This window comes from Acanthisitta chloris, unplaced genomic scaffold, assembly GCF_000695815.1.
Source record: "Acanthisitta chloris isolate BGI_N310 unplaced genomic scaffold, ASM69581v1 scaffold6214, whole genome shotgun sequence".
Taxonomy (NCBI): Eukaryota; Metazoa; Chordata; class Aves; order Passeriformes; family Acanthisittidae; genus Acanthisitta; species Acanthisitta chloris.
Genome location: NW_008669748.1, coordinates 34393 through 59767, shown reverse-complemented (window position 1 = coordinate 59767; position 25375 = coordinate 34393). Strand labels below are relative to the sequence as shown.

General features: G+C 46.1%; 1 protein-coding gene across 3 annotated transcripts in view; it reads left to right on the top strand.

Moving 5' to 3' along the window:
- Window positions 1-1515: 1515 nt before the first annotated feature.
- ARMC8 (armadillo repeat containing 8) overlaps window positions 1516-25375 on the top strand; it is a 47838-nt gene continuing 23978 nt past the window's right edge. Inside the window, exons 1-5 of one of the 3 annotated variants that reach the window (XM_009073424.1) lie at window positions 1516-1598; window positions 13230-13301; window positions 20615-20757; window positions 20858-20955; window positions 24849-24941. In XM_009073424.1, coding sequence (XP_009071672.1) covers window positions 13234-13301; window positions 20615-20757; window positions 20858-20955; window positions 24849-24941 — 402 coding nt within the window. In that variant the 5' untranslated portion in view covers window positions 1516-1598; window positions 13230-13233. The remainder of the gene's footprint in view (window positions 1599-13229; window positions 13302-20614; window positions 20758-20857; window positions 20956-24848; window positions 24942-25375) is intronic. The other 2 variants (XM_009073426.1, XM_009073425.1) reach the window with 2 other exon arrangements.

Below are 25375 nucleotides of genomic sequence, written 5' to 3'. Positions count from 1 at the left end.
AGCACCCGCGTGTGCTGCTGGTCCCAGTGCCAAAGGGGCAGCGATACCTGAGCCTTGGGGGCGTCTCATTTGCTGACTAAAATATTCACCCAGTGATGTCCATGAATTCTTTATTTTGGGGGCTGCCCGGAAACTTGTTTGCCTGGACGTAAGTGCCCTTTTAAGAGGCGTTTTACATCCAGGAATGTCACAGGACATGCGATATCCAACGTGGGATATCCAGAGAGGCTGTGGCTGCCCCAACCCTGGCAGTGTTCACAGCCAGGTTGGATGAGCCTTGAGCAACCTGCTCTGGTGGGAGGGGTCCCTGCCCATGGACTGAATGATCTCTAAGCTCCATTCCAACCCCTAAAATCCCATGATTCTACATACTGCAGACCTGTTGTTGGTAGGGTGGGAGCCAGGATACTGTAGAACAGAAAGCTGTGGGATCTCTGATGTCTAGGAGACTTCTCCAGGTAAATACATAGGTCAGAGTGCTGAAAGTCTGATGCTGCTCTCAAAAATATTGCCTTTCATTGTATGGTGGAGGTTTTATCTGTAGAATTTACGTGGCAGAATTTAGTAGTGCTCCTGGAGACAAAGGAGCTCTGCTGCCTTGGGATGATTCTTCTCTCAGCTGCCTGAGACTACAGGCAAGAAGCTACTGCTGCCTCTGACATCTGGGTGGGGAAGCAGGAGCAGGTTCAGCCCCAGAGCTGATGCAAGGAAGAGTTTTCAATACTCATAGCTTTTCTCAAGGAAAACTCATAAGTGGGAAAAGCTTAATGAAAGGTGAGCTGGCAAGAAGCAGAGGAAGTGAGCTCATGGAAAGGCACCTTGGCATGTGTTCCTGAGAACCTGGAGGGAGAATTCCCTTCCCTTTTCCCACCCTTGTTTTATGGAATGCTTACCATCTCCAGAATAGCAAATCAGTGGTGCATAAGTGTGTGGCTTACAAGCATGGTCCTGTTGCTGAGGGGAAGAGTTTGCTTTCTCTTGTAAAGCACACTGGGAATGTTCTGGGCAGTCCTGCGCTGCTGTCTGTGCGGAGGTTGTGTGGGACAGGCCCTGGAACACGTAGATGTGTTGTGCTGAGGTGAGGTGCAGAAACAAGGCTTGTTCTGAGCTTCCTTGTCCCTGGGGCTGGCCCCTGTCTGTGGGGTTGGCCCTTGAGCAGCACTAACTGCTCCTAGAAACTTTCTATGGCAGGAGTTCATGTTTATTCCGTGTAGTAATTAAGTATAACAAAGCTGCAGTTTCAGGCATTGCTGATAACTGACTCTGTTAACTTGCTTTGACACTTGCCACGCTGTTATCTACGTCAGGTACCTCATCTTCTCTAGGTGACATTTGAACACAGGGTTAAGTCTGTGTGTGAAAGTTGCCCAGCAGTAATACACTGCACATTTAAATGGCATTCTGTGGGTTTGCTGCCTCTGTTGCCTGAGAGGTTTTGTAGACTTGCTGCTGCATTAGCCAGTTTTTTGCCTGCCACAGTCTGAATGGATCCCTAAGGGTGTGTTTGTTTTCTCTCTGCAGGAGGTAACAGCCAGCAGCCGCCACTATGTGGACAGATTGTTTGACCTCGACCCCCAAAAAGTCCTGCAAGGTGTCATGTAAGTCACCTGAAACACACGTGGGCTGGGGGTTTTGCATAGCCAAGGGTACTCCATCCCACTGCAGTTGTAGGTCAAGGGCAAGAAGCTCTTCCTGTCTTTTTTCGAGAGGTCTGGTTGGAAAAGCTTAATGCTAACATGACAGTGTTGTTAGCAGCCTCTCACTCCGTAGTGCACATGGTTTGTCATGCAGCCTCCCAGTTGGCAGAAATGAGGTTAAACATTCTGTGAGCAGTGGAAAAATTTTTGGATACAGTTCTTTCTTTTGGCCACTTTTTGCTCCTCTTCCAGGGCTGTGGAGACTCTTTTCTCTCACTCCACTGCCCAGTCAGTGTACCTGCTGCTTGCTCTTCCCTGCTGCCATGCAGGGGTGGCTTTTATTGTTCTAATGCTTGGCTTCTGTCTCCCCATGGGAACTTCAAGCTGAAAGAAAATGCTTCCACAGAAATTAATTTGGATGCAAATTATATTTCAGTACTCCTGTTGCATGCCAGTGGTTAGGGGTAATGACTGCAGCAGCAACTAAAAGACTTGCCCTGCTGAGCAGGCAGTGGAATTGCTGCAGAGCTCTGGTTGTTTCCTTGTTGTCCTTGGGCTATGAGCTTTCCATGAGAACCACACAGCAAAGGGGCAAACAAGTCCTTGCCCAGGGCTGACTGTTGATGGGGAAGACAGTCACTTGCTGGCTGTGGCTGTCTAGCAAAACCCCAGGAGACATGCAAGGACCATGTGGATGTGAAAGCCAAGGGTGTTGGTTGTACTGCTTAGCACCATCTGAGGTGTTTTCCAGTAGCAGTTGTTCTGAAGGTACCTCAGGTGCAGTGCATCAGGATTAGTGTCCCCTTAAAACATGTGGAAAACACAGTATGCATTAAACTGTCCTGGAAGCTTTCTTGGAGGAAGGTTATCCCCTTGCCTGTATAGAAACTTGTGGTACAGGTGCTTAACTCTTCCTCGTAGGAGAGTCTGGGTTTGGTTCCATCCCTTGTCCTTCTTGGTCCACTCCTCCTAGGGGCTCGTGGGGTGGTCCTGGGGCAAGGATGTGTCTCATCCTGTGTCCCAGTGGGGTGACTGAGCCCCTCTTTTCTCCTTGGCAGATGCTCTGAGCTCTGGCTGGTGCTCCCTCCCTGCTCTCCTTTCTTTTCAAAGGACTGGAACCCACAACCCTTGGTAATCCCTTCCCTGTCTTTTCATGTGTTATTCATATCTTTTGAAGTATAACTGATTTCCCAGAAACAGAAGTTTTGGGCACACCTTAGTCTCAGCTAACATCTGAAATTCTTCATCTTCCCCGTGGGTGTCAGTGGATTCTATGCTGAGAGGCTTTTCCTGTACTTACAGACAAGAAAAAAACACTTGATTTCACAGTATCTTCCAAAGGGCAGATTTGGATGGTAATCCTTAATTTTGATGCTCTGGTTAAGATCCTAATGCTGAGAGTGTATCTGTGCTGGTGCTGGGCCAGTCCTCAGTGGCAGATGTGGTGGGTTTGGAGTGGATGGGTGCGGAAACATGTGTAAAAAGCAGAATTTAGAGTAGTGTAGGTATTAACATTTTCTGTCAGTCCAGGATTCACTTTGGGCACAAAAACACTGCTTTTCCCTTCCTCCTTTGTCTTCAGGGTATCTGCACAGGTATTGAAGTTGGAATGAACTGATATTTGGGGTGGAGTAGGAAAGGATTAAAGTTCTTCCCGAAGTGCCTGTCAGAAGCTTTACCAGCTATGCTGCATCCTTTGCAGAAAATCTTTGTTTCCTAACATGTGCTGTTTTTTTTTCTGCATCCTGGCTGGGAATACTGATGACCTAGATTTTTTTTTTTTTGATTGATGGAACTGTATGAATATCAAGGATCAGAAAATAGGCTGTCGTAAGAGGCTTTGTTTCTGCAGATTGTCTTCAGTGACAGTAGTCCTGTTCTTCCCATGCTGAATGAATAACTTGAGTTTGGGGCTTTTTTTAATTGCATCCTTGTGATTTTTATGAGACCCAACCTCTGAATGAGGTTTGATAAGGGCAAGATGGAGCTAAGTCCTTGAACTTGAAAGTCATGCCAGTCCAGTTTTCATCTTGTAACTTGAGAAAGCTTTTAATTACATATTCCAAAAGTATTTAAATGATCAAAATATCTTCTCTTCCTTTCTTTCCCATGAGTTTTCAGAGAGGTGGTTTTCAGGGTCTCATTTTGTTCAGGCACTGAAACTTTACTGGGATAGGAGCTTTTTGCTTTTCCTCCTAGTGGGAAAACAGGAACCATTTCCCCATGGTCCAGTGCTGCTGCATGTGGTTCTGTTGATCTGATTCCAAAATGTCAAGTGTCCTGCAGGACTTCTGCTCACATCACTTCTGTCATGTTCATCTGGGTGTTGATAGTGCACGGGAAGGGGAGAACTGTGAGTGCCTGCCAGTCCATCATGAGTGTCAGTGCAGCTTTTGAAGAGTTGAGACTGACACAGGGATGCCTCCTGCCTTTTACAGCACCTGGCAGTGACTGAAGTGGTCAGGCCCATCTCTGCACCCACACCTGTATGATCTTTACTGCCTTTACAGATGAGCAAGCTGAAGAATTTCCTTCAGCTCTACATTGTGGTCATGCTTATGCTGGAGAGATCTCTGCAGGTTTGCTTTGTGACTGCTGAGGTGCTCGTCTAAGCTGTTCATCTTCTACCTACTGTACTGCAGCTCAGATTTTCTCCAGTGTGCTCTGCCTGCATTGTGCAAGGTCAGCATTCCTGTCAGGTGTGCAGTTCTGGAGTGCAGTTCGTGCTGGCAGTGCATGGACTGCCTGAGACAGACAGTGCAGGGGATTAATGCTCTGGTCTCTCAGAGGTTCTCTTAAATGTCCTGCTGTGATTGGCAGGGGAGCAGAACAGAGATGGCTCTGCACATTCCTGTGTTGTTGTGAGAGCTTCCTTTGTCTCCATATGGTTACTGCAACATCATTCTGTGCTGTGCAGTGTGGCAGTGTCTATTAATTTTTTTAAAAACAATTCTGGGTTGTGATACTTAGACTCTCATTTGCTTTTCACCCACTCCTTAGCTCAGGATGCAAGACTGATAGCTGTTTTTGCCTTCTATTTGCTGGTTGGGGGTTCTTTGAGAGATGTTTTGTCATGCTAGCATTTAGCCTGGTGCCCCAGAGTGGCAGCCTGTCGTTCTGTGGGAGCTGTGTGATGCCCTCTCAAGGCTGGGTTTGGAAGGAGTGTTCTTGCTGACAAATCTGGCTTCCTCAAGGTCCCAACTGTTCCTCGTGGGGCTGTTCTCAGCACTCAGGGTGTCATCTATTGCGACTTGTGAATTATCTTCTTTGTGGTGCACTGACAGTTCTGTGCTACTGCTGATTCTGTCTTTTATGGCCAGCTGGAATGACTAGACAATCATTTTCCTAACTTGTGTGTTTGTTTTGTTTCTCAGGACAATGAGAAACATCCTATAGAAATGGCAGTTGGTACTGAAAGAGCAATTCCTAAGTGTGTGTGAACAGCACCCTCCTTTTTCCCAGGGAGCACACCTGGTGCTGTGCTAGGAACACCACTACACATCCCTGCACTGTGTTGCTTGGAGTCAGTCCTTCCTTCCATGCAGTGTGGTCATGGGTGTGTGAGGATCCGTGTTGCTGGTAAGGCAGGGATCATAGTTGGCATAGAGGTCAGAACCTGCAGGCACTCTGTCCCTGGGGTCTCTGCAGGCTTAGGCTGACAGTGCTGCCATGGTTAGTGCTTGTGCTCAGGGTTCTGAAGGCTCTGAATGGACATTTCAGTACAACCAAGATAGATTTGGGCTTGCCTTGGCAGTGGGTCCTTGAATGCAAAGTAAGGTGTGTTAAATCTCCTCTGAGGGACAGGGGACTGGCAGTTGTGTGTGACTGAAGATGTTTTGTGCTGCTTGGTGGTTTCTGCCCTCTTCAAACAGAAGGTATCAGAGGCAGTCACAAACCAAAAAATATATCCTTGTATTTTAAGTAGTAACCCTTCTCTCCTGGGACCTGTCGTCTCTTCTGTGATCAGTTGCTTTGAAATGAGTTGGGAGCACCTCAAACTGTGAGTGTTTTACAGCCAACTTGTTTTGTTTTTGTATTCTTGAAGTAAATGTTCCAGGCTGTGTAGGTGCCCTGTGTTCCTCAGCCGTGGCAGTTGGAGTGAGCAGCAGTGCAGTGCTCCACACATACCTGCAGGGAAAGCTGTGTGAGATACAAAAGGCAGCTAATAATTCTAACAGAGCAACAGGTACTCCCATCAGACTGTTATGAAGAGACTACTTGTGCTTCTTGTTCATGTCAGTTAAGCAAACCTCCTCTGTAACACTGAGTGAGGAGGAGCACTTGTTCCCACACTGCATTCCCAGCAGCTGCAGACACATTTTCAGTCCCTCAGTGGGCACCTCTGAACCTCAATTTTCTGCAGGAGCTGTGGTTTTGGTTTTGCATATTCCTTGGCTCCTGTGGAAACAGAGCAGTCCTTTGAGGGTTGTTCTGGTTATACTTTGGCCCTATACATTTTTGGTCAATTCTGTGGTCTCCTAGACAGTAGTAAATGCATATTCTGCAATTTTGAGGTCTAAGTGGCTCAGAAGAAGTGATGTAATTTTTTGCAGCATTGTTTTTGTGCAGAGTCACTCGGGTTGGGGGAAGAGGCTCCTGAGTCTCTGGTATTGATGCTTCGTGCACTGCAGTGTAGGCTCTTTGTGGCCTGGAGCTGGGAAGCTTGTTCTGTAGGCTGCAGGATCTGGCAGAAATTCGAGCAGGTTGAGGTGGTGCTGGGAGCACTACTCCATTTGTTGGCTTAGCCTTTCCAGAGGTTAGCTGAGGAGTCTGGCTGGGCATTTGTTAGTGACAAACCAAAGCAAAGCTCTTGGATGATTTGGTAAGGCTTGGGGGATTATCTCTGAGGTTATCATGGTCTTTCTAAGCATTCAGCAAGTGGTACTGGGATAATTATAGTTTCTTTTGCAGGTAAATTGTTGTGCACTGCAACTTCTGGTCTAATACTTGGAGTACTCTAAACTTCAGCTATGCCTATCACTTTTGGCCGGCAGTCCTCAGCCCAGTGGGGCTGTTTAATATTTCAGGCCTTGCAGTTTCCACTCTGAGCCCAGGAGAGGTGACTGATGGTTATGGAGTCTGTTTCAGTGCTGCCTTTCAGGTGGACGTGAAGCTACTTTTCTCCAAAATCCCTTTCTTGGTAGCACCCTCAGCGTGGTGACACTGCTGCTGTTGATGATCTTGTCTGCAGGTGGGATGAGGGAGAAGGAACAGCTCTGTCAGACCGGCTGAGGGAGCTGCAGGAAGGCAGTATTGGTCACACAAATCCTGAGGTGTGACTTGGCAGCAAACTTCAGGCTGAGCACAGCTGTATACTCCCGGGTCATTCCGGGTTCCCTTGCCCTTTCTGCTCTGTTAGACACGTGCAAGGTGTGTTCCTTCAGGGAGAGCAAAATGCTGCAGGCAGCTGAGGCAGAAATCCCTTTGGGGGTTGTGGGGTGGTGTCAGGACTGAATTTGGAGGTTGAGCTTGGGGGATGTCTGCCACGAAATCAGCAATGCTACTGAGTTTGTGATTCTTCTTGTTCAGAGTCTGATTTGGTTCCAAGCTGCCAGTTCAAACTGATCGGAATCAGCATTAAAAGACACTGAATTTATTTACCTCTGGAAAGAGCTCATTTCCTGTTTGCAGCATGGAGCTGTGTTCCTGTGGGTTAACTCCCTGCAAAGGGTTGGCATTTCTAGTAACATTCAGAGGACAGAACTCTGTTTACCAATTAATTTGTGTAGCAGATGATGAAGCTGATTTTAGTGTGTATGTTGTACTGCTGGTGCTGAGCTGTCGGTTTAAGTGTGGTGAGAGGTTTTGCTTTCTCTGGCAATTGTGGAGCAGCAGCAAGGCTAGCTGGTAAAATTACTTGCTAGAACACGCATCAGCCATGCGTTGCCTGAAGCATCCAGAAACCCCAGGATGAGAGTTTGTTTGGATATAGATATTGCAGAGCTTCTGGCCTAGTGAACACTTAGTAACACGCACTTGAGAGAGGAAATTAAGGCCAATACATCATCTTAGCTGATAGCTGTTTGGAGGTACAAACCAGAGGCTCTACTCCATGTCACACTTTAGATAATTACACTGAAGTAGCTTTCTAATCTGTAGTGGCTATGTCAGATGAGCAGGGTCTGGTGACCCTTCAGTGCCTGCTGGGCTCTGAGGTGCAGTAGGCAGTGCCACACGTCACAGTCTCACATCTGGAACAGCCAAGCAGGTGCTGCAAGGCCATTTTAAGGCACTTTCCTGTATTGAATGAAATGTGAGTTCTCCATGTGGATGACTTGTGGTGGACAACGTTCTTCAGAGAATGAGTGGTGGGCTTAAAACGGGACAGTGGGCAAAAGTAACTTGAAATAAAGGGGCAGTGAGTGAAGAACAGTGCTATGAAAATGGAGTGTTACAGGGTGCCTCTTTGCTTAGTGAAATTGCATTGACGTTTTTCTTCAGCTGTGGGACATACTGCTAAATGCTGGAGGCAGTGCTCCATCCTGGGGGGAAGCACCCCTGGGGGCAGATAGAGACCTTAAAAAAGGAGTAACTCAGTTGCCTGTATTTGATGGTTTGGGTCACTTGAAGCAGCAGTGGTGGAGGCTGTGCTTTTCATGTGGTTTGGCTGGTTTGGAGAGCAGTAAAAGGAGTGTTTTGCTGCTCTGGTGTTGTAGCAGGGGATGTTCTGGGGCTGAGAGTTTCGGAGAGTTCTGCTGAACTGCAGCTGTTTTGCCCACTCCTCTTTTGGGGTAATTCTTTACTATCAGGACCTTGTTTATTTAAACAGCAGAGATTGATGCAGAAATTGAAATGCTGGTAATGCATAGCTCTAGCTGTGGTTTATGTGGTTTGGTTGGTTTGGCTTTCCTTTTTTAGTGTAAAAGGTGACATAATAAAAACGAGGTGAGCTCTCATTCTCCACCAGCTTGAGGCGTTTTACATCTGAGCTCCACTGTTATTAAGGCTGAGCTAGGCAAATTTTCAGTCCATTAGTGTTGTCATGCAGCTTGTAGCACGATTGCAGGACAGTGCAAAGGGTGAGGCAATACAGCATGCTTGGGAGAGGAGGGAAAAGCAGCATCTCCCTTGCTGTCAGTCTGTGTAGAGGCAGGAAAGGAGCTTGAGTCGTGCCTGCAGCCAAAGACACAGAGAGCTTGATGTGCTGAGCGTGAGGCCAGCACTGCCGTGCAGGTGAAGGGGTGGTGTGAGAGGTGTGAGGCTGTCCCACACCCAGCCAGGTGAGCACTGTGAGCTCAGGGCAGCAGTGAGCTGTCAGGATCTCCAGCTGCAGGCACAGAGCACTGGAGCAGCTTACCTTTCTGTTTGGTACCTTTTCCTTGGCAAGAAAACTTGTGATAAGGTAAGTCGGCTCTCCAAAGAGGATACCTCGGGTAGCTCACGTGGTTCCTGTGGCTCTGTGATGTGGAGGAGATGGATTGAATGATCACTTGGAGCATTATGTGTGTTCAGTTTCGCTGTTCTGCAGTGCTGTAATTGTAGCCAGATGCTACTTTTCTACAGCACGTTGAATTTATGCTCTGAGACTACAGAATTAAGGTTGAGAACAGCCATGGGTTGAGGGGTTTTGTGTAATGCTGAGCTTGTTTAGCTTGCACCTTATGTTAATTGTGTTGCAGTTTGCAAGTAAATTCAAGGGAGTTGAGTAACATTGTCTCTATGTGCTGCTTGTTCTTTCCCCTATAATCGCTTTTCACATTGCATCAACTGATACTTTTTGAATGGGATTGGAAATCCTGAAATTTTTCTTCCCAACTTGATGATTAACCTTAAACCCAAGCTGGTTTATGACTTCTGTGTTTTGCTTGAGTTGGCAGGAGTTTTCAGCAAGTTGTTCACTTGTTTGGACTAGCACCCGTGTGAGTACAAACACCCTCCCTGCTAAAGGGGCAGCAAAAGGCTTCAAGCCATGGTCGTGTCCATCTTAGGAATTGGTTCTGTCACTATAGTGATGGACACATTTCAACTGGCAAAATTTGTCATTAACTCCTGTTGTTGCTTTGCTTCTGTCCCTTGACATGGGAGAGTGGAAGGAAGGGAGAAGGAAGAGACAAAAGCTATAAAGGTGTGATTGTCCAAAGCTTAGCCCCACAGTGAGCTCCTGACTGGAGTCCAGCCAACCCAGGGACCACTGACTTGTGTGATAGTGAAACTTAGAAACCCCTGGAGCTGGGGCAGATGGGTTTTGTTTGAGCTGTGTCCTTGTGTCAGCTGCCAGTCCAGCACCTCAGCTCTTGGGGTGTTTGCTCTGTGAGTTCTGGAAAGCGTTCCCCAGTGCTGCTCTGCGTCATTGCATTGTTGGTGACTTTGGCCAGGCTCTGGGAGAGAAATCTCCTGTCCTGACAGTGCTTTGTGTTGGGAGCTTCCTCCGTCTGCATCAGAGTCTTGGAATCTCCTGTAACTGTTTCAGACTGGAAGTGAAACCGTTGGCCTGAGGTGCCTAGTGTGCATCTCGTGCTGGATGTCCTTCTCTGTCTAGGAACCTCTTAAACTTCCCTGCTCTGTTTCAAAAGCCCTGAGATGAGGAAATATGCTGCAGGCTGTTTACTTCCTCCTCCTCTGTGTGGTTCCTGTGGCTGCTTCCTCAGCAAGCCAGTCTGCCTTGTGTGTGCGTTGCTGTGCTAGAAGGTGACACAGGAAAGCTCCAGGGCTTCTGTAGGAATTGTGTTATTTCAGTCTGTGTTTGACTGACTGCATTTCAAAAGCAGGGAGACCCCCATTCTCTGGGAGGTGTCCTTGTATCCATGCTGCTTTCTCAGGACCTCTCTGCAGGGAGGGGCAGGTGTGGAGGCTCTGGGGGGATGCTGTAGAGATCTGTTCTGTCCCAGCTGGGACTGAGCTCCCAGCAGTTCAGAGAACTGCACCCTTCGGTTTCGTTGGGTTTCTGTTTTGCAGGAGGAGTCCCAAACATAGAATCAACTTCTTGAAGACGTTGAACTTCAGTAATTTCTGTTTAGGATAAAGTTCAGCACTTTAACTTGCTTCTACAACACTTTTAATTGACACACTAGAATGGTAATTTTCTCAGGACTTAGGCATTTAATAATATCACATTTTATTGGCTAGGAACTATTGAAATTCCAAAGTCATATTTTCCTTGCAAATTACTATATTTAATATTGCTTTTTGCTTATTTGAATCAGCTCTATCTGGTGCCTTTAAACATCAGGATAAAGCCAGAGCTTCATACACAGATTAGTCGCTCTTGTAACTCTTGTTGAGCTGCATTTGGATGGAAATTAGATTATTTTCTTTTGGTGAGTTCAGTGTACCTAAAATGCTTTAAACACTCATGCTGTGCTAATACACTTAAAAACTAGCAGGCATTGCATTTTATTTGTAGCTAGTTAATTGAACTGGTTGCTTCTGGGTTGCAATGGTGCAAAACATTACTAGAGCTGATAAACCTCACTCCATAATTTTCTCCTCTTTTCTCGAGTTTATAGGAAGAAAATCGGTCCTGGTGCTTTTCCAGGCTAATTTGTTTCTTAACTTAAAGCTGAGTGTTCTCAGCATTGGACTGGTGAAACCACATTCTCATCTCTTTAAGAAGCCATAAGATGGAAAAAGCTGGTTTAGCACTTGGAAGCAATACTGCTAAGTGCTTAGAGAGGATCGCTTTGCTGTGTTTTATTGTTGGCAGCCTGGATTATTCCTCCTTGAAAGGTTTTCTCATGTAAATTGCTTTATTGCACTGTCATAAATGTAGGCAGAAATATCAAGTCTCAGGTTTAAAATGTACTGTGAAGGCTTTGGGGCCTGAGGATGCCAAGGAGGGACATTTTCCAGAGTGGCCTGAGCAGTTCAGTGCCTGAACCTAGCATGTCTGTTGGTACAGTTTTCATTATTCCTTTGGGGCATCTGCATGTTGCTTCTGCCACTGGTTTGGACAGACTCTTGTGTTTTAAAGACCTTGAGAAATTGCCTTTCATGTCAAGTGTTCAGCATAGAAACAGACTTCAGTGAAATGCTCAAGTCCAGTCCTTAAACATCCTTGGGCTTCCAGCCTAGTCTGTCTTCTGCCCTTACTCCCTCCCTGCACCTCCTGCCCGTGGTGTGAAGGTACCAGACATAGGGCAGGTACAGCAGAGAGGTGCAGGGTTTGCTGCTGGTGCTCAGCTCTGTGGAGCTGTGTGCTGCCTGGACACACTGCTGTCCACTGATGGTTCTCCTGACTCTGCCTGGGTTAGGAGGTGCACAGAGCTGCAGATCAACTCCTTCTAGTGCTGCTCCTTTGTCAGAGCTCCAAGATCACAGCCAAACTCGAGGATTTAGCCTCTGCTTAAAATCCCTTGAGCACTCTTTTGTGGCTGGGTGAGGTGTGCAAGGGAGGCTGAGTCACAGAGACAGACACTTCAGGAGGAACAGGCAATTGCCTTTTGCTCTTCAATGTTTATAAAGGCTTTGTCTATGCCAGTCCAGATGTTGCCTGCCTTGGTGAAGGAGCTTTTGGAACTAGTGAAGTGAGTTGTTAAACGTGGGGCAGTTGGGACAATGGCTCATTGCAGTGGAATATGCACATTCAGTGGGTCCCAGAGGATCTCAGAACAGGCCTCTCTTCATCTCTTAACACTTGCAGGTAGCAGGTGAGTGATACAGTGACAGGAAAATGTGCAACCACTAAAGCTCCCATATTACTTGAATGAACTATGGGCATAGTGATTAATTTATGAATTTTGCAGCTGCTAACACTATAATCAATCTAGTTTTGGTTTTCTGTTGATAAAGAATTGCTTGAATTTGGTCTCTTTTTATCCTCTACTCTTAGAGGTCCCTGCAACTAGAAAGCTTCCTAGAAATGTGCCATCTTGATTTTTCTGAACCCAGGTCAAAGTTGCTAGTTTGCTCTCAGATTCCCTGGATGCTGTTGTATGTTCAATGTGTTCATATGAAGAACAAAGAAATTATGAAGTGGTGATGGTTCTTAGGATACAGTAGGAATTTACAAGGTTGCAAGCCACACGTTTTCTTGGTGTTCTTTCCAAACTGCTTGCCCTGCCCCTTCAGTGTGTTTAACCTTGCAGTAACTCTCAGCCAGGAGAATGCTCCTGTTTCCACTTAATTCCTGAGATTCTGACATACAGATGTTCAGGTGTCCTATGGAAATTCATAGAAGGCAGCCTGGGGTGAAGAGAAGAGTGAAAGCTCTGGAGTCTGATGATGGTTCCTTGTTCCTTTTTTTCCTTTAGCTTATCTTTTCCTGCACCCAGTAGAATATTCATTTAATACTTTAAATTACCAACCTTTGATTTCCCAGCCAACAGTGGGTTTTTAAATTACTTCAGTGACTCTGTGGGCACACAGAAGCAGTGTACCTAGTTTGCCTCGGTGTAAGTCCTCTCCCTCTCTGGTGTGCATGTGAGACAGTTGGGTTTGTGCTTCCCTGCAGGAGCTGGGATGTAGTGCAGTCCCAGGGCTCTGGGGTGTTCGCTTGTGGGCTGAGTGCCCTGGAGCACTGCTCAGTCGGTAGCTGCAGCATGGACATGTGGCAAACTGCTTGCTAAGCCTTCGTGGAAGTAGTGAATTCTGTAGATAAGCCCTCAGTACCTCAGCATCATTTACCAGGGTTTGTTTTTCTTTCTGGATTTACAGAGATATGAAAAATGCTGTAATTGGAAACAACAAACAAAAAGCCAACTTGATTGTTTTGGGAGCAGTTCCAAGGTATGTCCTTTGCTACTCTCCTTTTCACTGATTCACAACAGGTCTGGAATAATGAGCCTTAGATCACAGGCACTTTTTTGTTTTAACTTTGATTGTAGTTGACTGAATACTTTCTTTAATGTAACTGAGAGAGACCTGAAGTATCTGTTAAACTCATGTATTGCAGAGCAGGCTGTTGAGTAATGCTTTTAATTTAGAATTTCATAGAATTCTCTAAAATAGTCTTGGCAATTTTTATTAAACTTTATCAGCTCAGGAATAAAATCTAATTTGTGACATTGATATTAATGATGGATGGAAGTGGTTGTATCTTGATCCTGTTCTTCAGCCAATTGCCTGGTGAGTTCATGACAGAAAATGTGTAAGGGTTTGTTAAAAATGCAATTTAAAAATATAAAAAAACATCTGAGATGATTTGCTTGTTTTTCCCACCTGCCTCAGAGGATTAAAACCCATTGATCACACTTTATTGCTGCCTTCGTGCTTCAGCTGATGGTAACATTTTCTGGACTAGTACAGGTTTAACAGGTAACTTGACTCCTGGGTGGCTCAGTGCAGCTTTCATTTCACCCCTCTTCTCCTCCAGCCTTTTTCAGCCAGGTTGCAGCACTGGAGGAGGAGAGCACTGAGCACTGCAGTCCTTGGCTAGCAGTGTGGCACCCACCTCTGATCCTTGTGCTTGAGTGGCAGCAGGTCCCAGCCCTTCCTGCTTGAGAGCTGCTTCTGGCTTGGCCAAAATGTGTTTTATTTGCAGAGATTATCTTCTCATGTGCAGACTGAGTCTGTGTCCAGGCCAGCCGTTGAAATTCCCTAGGGATTAGTGGTGGGGACACCCCCTCTACAGAACCTGCTGGATTATTTTCTGACCACATACAAACAGGTGGAGAGAAGACTTCCCATGAGGTGGAAGGATTGAAGTGGACCTCTGTTGAAGATCATGAGAAGTCTAAGGAATTTCTTTTAGCACAGGCCCTAAGGGATTTTTGCAACTCCCACTGATTCTTGTTGTTCCCATTTTAGAGAGAGACCGAGGGAGTCCAGACTAGTGAGTGGTGTGCTCCCTTACTCATCAGTTCTGTAAGAACAAATACTGCAGCTTTTGTATCTATCTCCATGTCAGGCACCTCTCCAGAGGCCAAGTTCAGTATTTATTGCCTTTTTTCAGTTGCTCTAACATCCTGAATCTCAGAAAGGTGTTTGAGTCCTCAGTTCAAATGTAAATTGTTCTTTTCTAAGTCATCTTGCCAGAGCTGCTGAAGTGACTGACCAGTGTTCATGTGGCAGCAGTTAGCCTGCAGTGCTACTGCCTCCCAGTCCTCGGAGGTGTATTTGGCTCCCAGAGATGGAATTGGGAAAGAAAAACATTCAGTTAAATGGACACGAGTTAAGTTCTGCTAAGTCAGTGTGGCAAGTCTGAGGACCACTTTTGGGTACCCTGAGAGATACTCCGTGGTGTGTAATCCAGTCACCACTTGGGTCTTTCAAGCCTGTGATGGATTTCCTCTCCTCCTCTTCCTTCATCTGCTGGAAGGCAATGTTAAATTCCAGTCAGCACAGCATAGCTCTGTCCTCCTGTACGTTGTGGTTACCTGTGAAAACTCTGACCTGTGCTATTTTGTCAAAAACCTTACTGAATCAAGGAATTGCTGATCTGGTTATTGCTGAGAGCTCGGTATTTAAAGTCTAATCCACTTTAGGGAGAGTTTCTCATTAAGAGCTTCAGTTATTCTTTTGCTTCAAAATGAATGGAGAGATTTAAAATCAAATCTTAATCCCAACCACCCGAGGCCTTTAACAAAAACACTAAATCACTCTTGTCACTTACCAAAAATGGTTTTCTAACCTCCCACTGATGGTTCTCTTATCCTGCCAAGTGAGTTGTTTGGAGCTGTGTCACGGTGGTGTCTTTCCAGAGCTACAAGCCTGTCTCTGGGTAGGTGCTCTTCAGAGGACTTCATATAGCCAATTTGAACCTTTCCCCAAGTCACTGATTAGTGATTCTGTTTGTCCTGGGTTTTAAAATGTTTGCCAGTTCTTTGGAGCACATTTTAAAGGCACAGCTGATGGACCCTTATCCATTCCATCATCTGAATTTTGGCTTTTAGGCAGTACACTGTTGGGTTGTCTGTGGAAGTGAAAACTGTAAGAGTTTGTTGGGGTTTGAAGTTGTTTTTAGGGCCCTGAGCACACCAGCGTGGACACCCATGAAGTTTTATGTTTCAATTTGTTGTTAAACATAGTCAGGTTCTTCGGGCGATGTTCTTTTGGAGTTTGCCAAGAAACTAAGGCTGCTGCTTTGATAACTATGTAACTTACCGAAAGAGATGAAGGGAATGAACTTAGGTGGCTCTGCCCCAGCAGGGCAGGTAAAGGTGCAGGTGAAAAGCCAAGTTGGTGTAACAGATCTCTTCTCAGAGAACTATCCCTCTGTCCTTCTGTCACATCCTTCTGCTGCTTCTTGTGTTGGTGTTTGTCCAGACATCTGCTGCAGCTCAGTGATTACAGCCAGCTAACTTTGACAAAAAGGTAGGTGTTGTTCTGCTAGTTAAAAAAGGAGAGATGTGCACAGAGTAGAAGAGAGTAAGACTTGCCCCACAGCACTGCAGTGCTGAGGCTGCTGGGGGTGACAGGGCGATGAGTCTCTTCCAGTGGAAGTCTGAAAAGCAAGCAGGACAGTAACTCCCAGTGGTGCAGAGTCTGCTGATCCTGCCTGGAGCAAGGTCAGTGCCTGGAGGGTGCCAGAAGCTCCCTACAGCTCTGATTCTGTGCCCCCAGTCCCATGCAGTGTCCCTGCTGCCTGCAGCAGCTGTGAGGTGTCCAAAGCAGCTTGTTGTGTGGCTGCTGCTGCTGGTTGTGGATGTACCAGTCACAGTGGTGCACATCATCTGAGGCACTCATCACCTGGGTGTCACCAGCTTGCTTTCAGGCACTCAGCAGTGCTAGGCCTGTCGTGCACGTTAGTGAGCTGTTCAGTCCAAACTTCTTGAGCTGCCTTATGAGGTCAGGACATTTTCCTGAGGCCTTGTTCTGCTCTTGGCTGCACTTGGCATTGGGATTTTCTGTGCCATATACTCCACAGGGTAGGAATCTGTGCCCAAATGTTGTGGGTTGCGTGTTTAGGTGAAGGAGCTTCACCTGCCCTGCAGGGAACAACTCGAGAGAGTTGGGAGAACCTTGAGGTAGGAACTCATCCAAGGGTTAGCAGAGAGCTGAATGCTGGACAAGAGTATTCCAGCGGTAAAGGAGTGAGTCAGACAGTGCTGGCTCCATGGAGAGGAGCGGGAGCTATTTTCAAATGGTACTGAAGAGAAAGGTGAGAGGAAACTTGGTCCTTACTTTGTCATTGAAAACGTGGGTGTTAAGAGTCAGACCTCTTGCAGCTCAGGAGATATTAAAATTCTCCAATATTTGGTTTAGTTAAGTGAACAAAAATCAGATTGGATGAAAATCATGTGATGTATACAGAACACTCCTAGAATGTTAATGTAAGGGAGGATGTCTAAACATCAGGATAAATGGCTGGAGCTGTAAGCTGAGACTCCTTGGTTTATTCCTGAAGCAAAAGCTTGCTTTGAGCTAACTTCCCTGCAGCACTGTATAAGGACATGTTTGTCTGTGCCCCACGTGTCAGGGGTGTGTGTTGCTGTCTCCTTTGCAGGCATTTAAGCAGCTGGAACATTTTCAGCAGTGCAGTTCGCAGCTGGAACATTTTCAGCAGTGCAGTTCGAAGCTGAGTCCTCCTTTCACACTGTTCAGCTTGCAGCTTGGCTTCTTTAGAGAGCTGACAGGTACAGTCTGTGGTGTGTGAAGTATTTCAGCAGCAGTTGTCTTTGGTTTAGGTGGTAGGGTTAGCCCAGGCCCCTTGGATCCAGCCTCTGGAAGTTTGGAATTAACCTGTAGCCTCCAGGAGTGAGACTGTGACATCTCACTTCAGAACACATTTCTTTGGCTAAAAAAATCACGTGTTTGAGTCCTTGTGTGTAAGAATCCACAGCTATTTAACGTGCCAATTCAGATACTATTGTACAGAAATTGTTCAGGGTACTTTGAAAGTGATACCTCTTGCTTTGGAAAAGTCTGTAGACAGTGATTGCTTCCTGTGATGTTTGAAAAGTAGTGCTGAAAGTCTATTAGAAGGAGTTATTTACAAAAATGTATGATGGCCTATCTTGTCCGAGCTGTTCTCATACATGGATCCAGTGCAGAGTTTGGGCTGGACTGTCCTGGGATGTCCAGCATGTTCAGAGGTCAGTCTCTGTGCATGCAGGAGCTTTGTGGCATATCCTGTCGGCCCACAGGGAATAAAACACCTCAGCAGGGCCTGCCCTGGTGTCTGTGCCAGGTGTTTCCACGGCAGATTTTGCAATAGACTGAAAGACGAACATCTTCCAGGGCAGAGCTAAACATCATGATCGTTCCAGCAGGTAGTGCATTCTGATTGCAGATTCTCAGATAACCAGGACTGAGTTAAAGCTCTTGCTCACTCATACTTTGGTGAAAGGTATCTTAAGCTTCCCAGTACTCAGACTGTTGCCCTGAGCATTTTTGTCAGGTGCTGCTCGTGGGGCTTGATGGAGTTCTGATTTTCAGCTCCTTCCCAGGTATTTTAAGAACTTCAGAGATTTTTGTGACCACTTGCCCGTGGGATGGAGTGTTATTTTTAGCTAGCTGCGAGGTCTGTGTTCAGACTGGCTGAGGTCTAAGTCGCGCCTGAGTGTGCAGCTCTGGTGCACCACACCCATCTGATCCTTCTCACCAGACATGGACATCTCAGCTATTTCTCTTCCTTGCTAAGCCTCTGGAGTTACCACTTGGTCTGCAGCTGCTTTCTTTGGAAGTTTTCCACTTCAGGACAACCCATAGTTTTCCTAGGTGAGTGGCAGCCAGTTGCTCAGAGCACGTCATGCGTCCAGCTGACCTGATTTTTGGTGTCCTGTGTGGTGGTTTGTGGAGCTCACTGAAGTGTCTCTCTGGATGCTGTCCTACATCATTGGGTCTGATTGCCTGGATACCATTCCTGACATCTGAGAGAGAGGCCTCAGTTAGTTGCCCTTAGAAGGGCAGGGACAGATGGAAGAACTTGTGCTCTATATAAACATTAGAGGAAAATATCTTGAGGAGCCTTGTAGAAGTTTGACAAAAGTCCAAATACTGCATTTTAAATCCTTGGATTAATGTTCCAGAGGATGCTGTGAGATGTTGCCATTAGCTTTATTTCCTTTCCTGCCTCAGCTTTGCTGCAGAATCACAGACTGAAGTGTCACGAGAGCACGGACACTGTTTTGCTTAGGATATCTGTTCTGTGGTTTGGGTTTGTCCTGAGGCTCTTGGGCTCTACCAGAGTGAGTTGTGGTGCTTCTAGCAGAGCCCTGTTCTGGATTTCCACAGCTTTGGAAGTCAAATGTCTGGCTGACAAGGGATCAGGGTCAGGGGTCCAGGTTATGCAGAGGCTTCCTGTTCTTAAGACATGTGGGCTATGAACCTTAGCAATAAGTTTTAAATCTCCAAAGTCCAAATTAGAATCTTCCTTTTTTTTTGGCATGTACCTGCCTTTTTTGTACCTTTTTATCCTAGTGATGTTAATATATGGGAGGAATATATTACAAACCTCTGCTGGATTTGTCTAGGATAGATCCTGGGAACAGCATTCTCGTCCAGGATGTTCCACGGGACAATAGAAGGATGTGGTCTTTGTCCTCAGTGTTTGACAGGAATTTATTAATACAGTTTCATTTTTAGTGATTATATAGATTCTCCTTGAAACTCTTTGTAATTTTACAGTTTTTCATGTAACTACTTAATTTTCAGTGTTACTTGGTGTCAGTTCTGTCTTCTAAAGAAAGAAATAGAAAATGTTACAATGTGGATCTCCAACTCTGTAGAAAACCTAACCTGAAACACAAATTTGTTTTGAAGATGTAGAAAAGGATATTATTAATATTTCCAAAATTTATTGTATGTCAAATCTGAACTTAAATTTTGGTCTTCACTAATTATAAAGCTTAGTTAGGGCTTTCTATTTTAAACACATAGGAAGGCTATGGGTTATAGTCAGTGTGGTTCGTTTTCACTCGTTAACAGTAGCAGAGCTGTAACATCTGTTCCAAGTGCAGAGTGTGAATGGGAATGAAAATAGCAATTATTTTCCCTGGAAGAGAACAACCTTCAGAATTTAGGATGCTTTTGAATTTGTTACAGTCCTTCTGGGGAAAACAGCAGTCTTTTTAGGACATGATATCAAGATGCTGGAGGTGTCCAGAGAAGGGAATGGAGCTGGGGAATGGTCTGGAGGAGAGGCTGAGGGAGCTGGGGGGACTCAGCCTGGGGAAAAGGAGGCTCAGGAGGACCTTCTGGCTCTCTCCAACTCCCTGCCAGGAGGTGCAGCCAGAGGGGTCAGGCTCTGCTCCCAGGGAACAAGCACATGACAAGGGAAAATGGCCTCAAGCTGTGCCAGGGGAGGGTCGGGTTGGATATTGGGAGAATTCCTCCTGGCAAGGGTTGTCCAGCCCTAACACAGCTGTGAACCATGTGAACCTTATTGATTATCTTCTGTGCTGATGTGAGGTAGGAACTTGGTTGCTCTCTGAGCCCTTTGTATGACTCAATTTCAGTGACCTCTGCTGTGGTTCAGGTACTACCTATGAGTCTGAAATACATGCCAAAGGGCTCCTGAGCATCTTGGCACTGTAGGAAGAATCCAGATTGATTGAGACCCAATGTATGCTTTTGGCAAGATGTGGTTTAGACTTGAAGAAATTCTGTTTAGCTCCAATTCAGTAAAACTTTTCTGGCCTTCCTTTATGTCTGTCTGTGATCATTTCTCAGTGTTCCAGGCTCAGATTGCTCCCAGTCCCCATACCCGTGCTTGATGGTGGAGTTATTTTGCAACCACGACCCAGAAAAAATCCTTGCCAAAGATAACAACCATCACAACAGTGGTAATTGTGTGCTAGGTGTTAGGGAAGGTGCACAAGGTTCCCTTTCCCTTTGACATCATGTTGCAGACTTGTTTCCTGCGGTTGGGATCTGGGATATTCCTGCTATCCTGAGAGACCTCATCCTGCATATCAGTGCTGTGACACTACATTTTCAAGAAAAAGAGTGTGTTACTTTTGTCCCATAACCCCTCTGTAGGAACAACAGTGTCCAGAGGTTCTGATGAATAAAGTGTTCATCTGCTTTTTCGCTCAGTCTTCATCTTTCTGTTAAGGATTTCATCTTCTTTACATAGCAGGGTTCAGATTTTCTTTTTTCAACTAGACTTAAAATTTCTCTTTACCTGAGCTTTGCTCTAAAGATGCCTCTCTTTCCAGGTTGCTGTATTTACTTCAGCAAGAGACCTCCAGCACAGAGCTGCGAGCAGAGTGCGCCGTGGTCCTGGGCAGCCTGGCAATGGGCACGGAGAACAACGTCAAATCCCTCCTGGACTGCCACATTATCCCAGCCTTACTGCAAGGTACTCCTGGCTTGGTGCACCTGTGGTAGTGAATGTTCCTAAAGTACTGAAATCAGCAAAGATGATGAAACTGAGTAGTGGTTTCTGCCCACGTTTGTAGGATTGCTGTCGCCAGATCTGAAGTTTATCGAGGCTTGCCTGCGATGTCTCCGCACCATTTTCATCAGTCCTGTAACTCCAGAGGATCTGCTGTACACAGTAAGTTGTAAGCAGATTATTACGTCTTTTTAATACCTGTAGACATGGTGGGAGTGAAAAGTCTTGTGCAGTAGTAACAAGGCATGAAAGCTGTACTGTGCCAGCAGTCTCTTCCTGCTGGGAGAAGGGGAGCATTGCCCTGGGCTGGGTGGAGGTCTCCAGCAGGTCCAGCTGCTGAGGGTGGCTGGGAGCCCACAGTGCAAACCATTCCAGCCCTGGGGGAGCTGCTGAGCCCCTCAGAGGCAGAGAGATACAGCTATACACGTGCAGGGTTTTGACTCTAGGATTATACTGGGACGTGTTCTGTCCATCTGCACCAGCCCCAGCTGTGGTAGGTGTGGTTTGGCTTGCTGGATGGATTCGAGCACTATGTCAGATTCACTCTGACTGTAGCTTCAGTTCTTGCTGTTTTATTTAAAACAAAAAGAATGGATTCAGTGGCAGAAAATGTCTCCAGCCCATGAAGGCACTCTGCGTGTTTTCTGACAGATGTTCTCAGTTGTGATCCCATTCTTCTTCCCCAGTGGGACCCAGATACAGTTTCAGTGAGATATTGCTGTGTGTGGCTACTGCCCTGGTCTTGCCAGAGGAGGCAGATGTGTTCCCTACTCAGAATGAGCCTGTCCTGATGGGAGTCTTGGGAAGTGAAGGCTCTGCAGCAGGATGAGCCTGTGCTGCTGAGACCATGAGAAATGCAGCGTCAGAAATCTCACTTTCCCTGCTTCAGTGAGCTGGTGATGGCAGCTGAAAGGCATTCCTCCTTCCTGGGCAGGCCCTTGGTGGAAAAGCTGACATCACCTGGTGATGAAGGGTTGGAGGAAGACTTGGGAGAACAGGGTGAGCAGGACGAGTTAGTGCCTGAGAAGCAGGTGTGCAGTGAGCAGTGGCAGCACGTGCTGCATGTGTAGGAGCGAGAGCTGTTCCTGACGCAGAAATCTGGGTCAGCTCCTACTGCCTCACTCCTTCCTCCCCACTGGTGCTTTGTGGCCAGGGGCAAGGCTGAGTGTTCTCCAGTCTGAACTGTGTTCTGAAAACAAGAGTTGTAACATACTCAGTTCTGGTTTACAGAGCTTGAGTTACTCGGGTGAATATAAACATTTCAGTTGGCTGACTTGGAAAAAAGAACAGTAATCCTCTGCTGCAAAGCAATGTTCTAAGAACAGACCTTGGGAATTTTATTTTAGTGGTAAAAATGAGTATGAAGGAATTAGGTCTTTGCATCCAAGCAGGTCAACACAACCCTGTTAATTCTCTTTGTCTGGATGGGCAGTAATTGTGTCACAATACGTGTAATGTGTAGATGTTTGTAATAAATTGCTTGGAACTACTTGGTTAACAGACAACATTTTAATGGCTTTGTGATTCTCATTGTTTGAACTATCAGTTATGAGCATAGACTCAACCTCACTCATACGATTGCTTGGAAGGTCCTTTGTAACTTGGGTGTTAGTACAATAAAGTGAAATCCCATAGCCTCTTGCTGACACACAATACTCTTTTGTGTTTAGTTGAAGTCCATAATGTCCACACATGCCCTTACTCTTTTTAGGTTCTTTTCTGATATGCATACCAAAATTGTTGTACAGGTTGGATGTGTTTTAGCAGAATCAAGAAGCAAAGCTGCTGCTTGCTGACATCCCCACACTGTGCGATGTTCTGTGGGTTTCTAGATCAGGTAGAGAGAAAAACCATGTAACTGAGATGAGGGAACATTGTCTGTGTTGCTTTAATAGTGAGGCCTCTGAATACTCCAGGCTTCATGTCAGGGATTTCCCTGCAGGAGATCTCAGGTCTTCCATCTCACATTTTGAAGCTCCTTTTTCTTAAGCTGCCCTGCTCTGAATGCTGAGGTCTTCTTTTCTCTGCCCCTTCCCTCGTGACTTTGGATCCTTGGTCTGAGGTGCTCAGCCTCTTGGCATGTACATACGTGTGTTGTGTGGGACACTGACGTGGTTTGATGTCTTCAGCTGCCTGAGATTCACAGAGAATGACAAGAATCTGTTTTAGTGGGGCAAATGTGTTAAACCACAGAGGAATTCTGGGTGCATTGTCAGCTTGATTGCCTTAGCTCAGAGAAGTTGAGAACAGATTCCCCAGAATGGTCGTGGATTCTCCCTCACTGGAGATATTCCAGAACCATCTGGACACAATCCTGAGCCATGTGCTCTGGGATGGCACAGCCTGAGCAGGGAGGTGGGATCTGATGAGCCACTGTGGTCCCTTCCAGCCTGACCCATTTTGGGATTCTGTGATTCGGTGTTCACTGTTTCCCTGCACCACCAGGCCCTTCTGGCCTTTGGGTGCTGAAGTTGGAAAGCAAAGTACCATGTTTGTCTAGGTCCCTGTGTAAAGGCAGAGTAGCTGGAGCTGCTGTTGGGCAGACCATAGTAGTATTGCTGAGAGTAGTTGTCCCTTGCTCTTCCTATGCATATGAGCATTAAATGGGCATGGTGTACCTGGGAGAAAGCTGTGAGTAAGTAACTTGCTCTGTGTAGGATGCTGAAGTGGCAGTCAGGGCTGTTGCACGTTGGTCCTTGCCAGTTACTGAGAAACAAGCAGTGGAAACCAGTTGGTTTTATTCTCAGTGTCTCTCTTGGCTCTGCTGTGCCATTGTTTTTGGGTGAGAATGAGAAGTCAGGATTGTTGGCAGCACAGCTGCATGGAACAACTGTGATAATTGTATGTAGAAATAAATGTAAAATATTGAAAATAAAAAATTGATGCTGCAAAGCTTTGCCTCATCTCAAATATTCATGCAAATAGCAGAGACTTGTATGTGTTTGTTTAGCCAGTGTCAAAAAGTCTGGCTGGAAATTTCCCAGGTGCTTGGGAAGTGAAACCTCTGGTGAGCAGCTGTGTCTGCAGCTGCAGGGGCAGCTGAGCAGCAGGGAGGTTCTGCTCTCACCTGAACCCACCTCTCCACGTCACAGGGTTGCAGTTCATCATTCTGCAGGTAGAACAGAGCCTGACTTCACGTGCAGGGCCAGTACAGCGATGGTTTTTGGGGGTACAGACTCACCCAGTCCTCCTCCGGCCAGTCCCTTTTTCTCATGCAAGTCACTTAGTTTACCCCTTCCCAAACTGAAGGGACCACTGTTTCTTTTAATACCACCACAGTTGCAGCCACTAAAACGTGCTGGGGGAAGTAACTGAAAGCTTTAAAACATTATATTTGTAACTTACCACAGAGCTTAGGTAACTGGATATGTTTCCAGAAGGGAACTGATCATGGAACCATGGAATGGTGTGAGTTGGAAGGGACCTTAAAGATCATCTAGTTCCACTCCCTGCCATGGGTTAGGGAACCTTCCACTTGAGTATAGTGGTTTTCTTTTGCTGATGAATTGGAATCCTCTGTCATTAGTGTCACACATACACTGTGTGTTTGACATTATTACCCCCCAAGAGCTGATTAGAAAGTGAGTGCCCCAGAATTCAAGGAGGACTGTCCATTGTCCAGGCTGGCACCTCATTCCTGTCCCTGCTCTCTGCAGTGGGAGCTGAAATGAGGAGGTGAGTCAGTCACACTCGCAGTGGCACTATACGGGGACAGCTCCTGGACTAATCACTTTCAGTGCCCATGTTTGCAGTTGGTTTATTTTTCCCCCCATTCTTTTATTCCTTTGTCACAGAGATTCTGGAGACAAATCCCAGAAGTTCTGTACCTAACTTCCACTGACTTTTTACTTTTTTTCCCCCATGAGGATTTGGCTCAGAACTGTCACTTATGCCTCAGAGTCTCTCCTGAACTACTTGTTGTGCATCCATACGCGTTTCCGTGGAGGGGAGAACACCAAGTGCAGAATCAGGAGCGCTCTTTTCAGTAACAAACTGTGAAGAAAATGTACTGAAATACAGTGTTAACTCTTTTTTCTGTTCTCACTTGTTTTCAGGATGCTACAGTTATTTCTCATCTCATGGCACTGCTCAGTAGGTCTCGATACACACAAGAATACATATGCCAGATCTTCTCACACTGCTGCAAAGTAAGAAAGAAAACTTGTTCCTAGTGCAACTTGTCTTCTGGCCTGTAAGGAGCTGTGCATGGTGCTGCCTCTTGTGGCAAGAGCACTGGGACAGTAATGACTGACCTGTTCCTGCTCTGGAGTTGCTGTAAATGTATTTGGGTTCATATATGCTTCTCTACAGTCAAAGAAAATAAGCAAAGAAGTGGGTTTGTAGGCTTGGGCTGCTAAACAAATCCAACGGTCTAGGCAGTATCAGTCTTCACTATTAGCAATGTAAATCATGGAAGACTTCTGTTTTTCTCTGGCACTCTCAAGGCAGTGTGAGCACCTCTTTCATGAGGTCTTGCATCTGCTTTCAGACAGTTTTAAACCCAGAGAGAGTTTTCTAAGAGGTACTGTAGGCTGAGAGGGGGAAAACTGCTCTTCTCAGCTGAGCTCTTATCACTTACAGG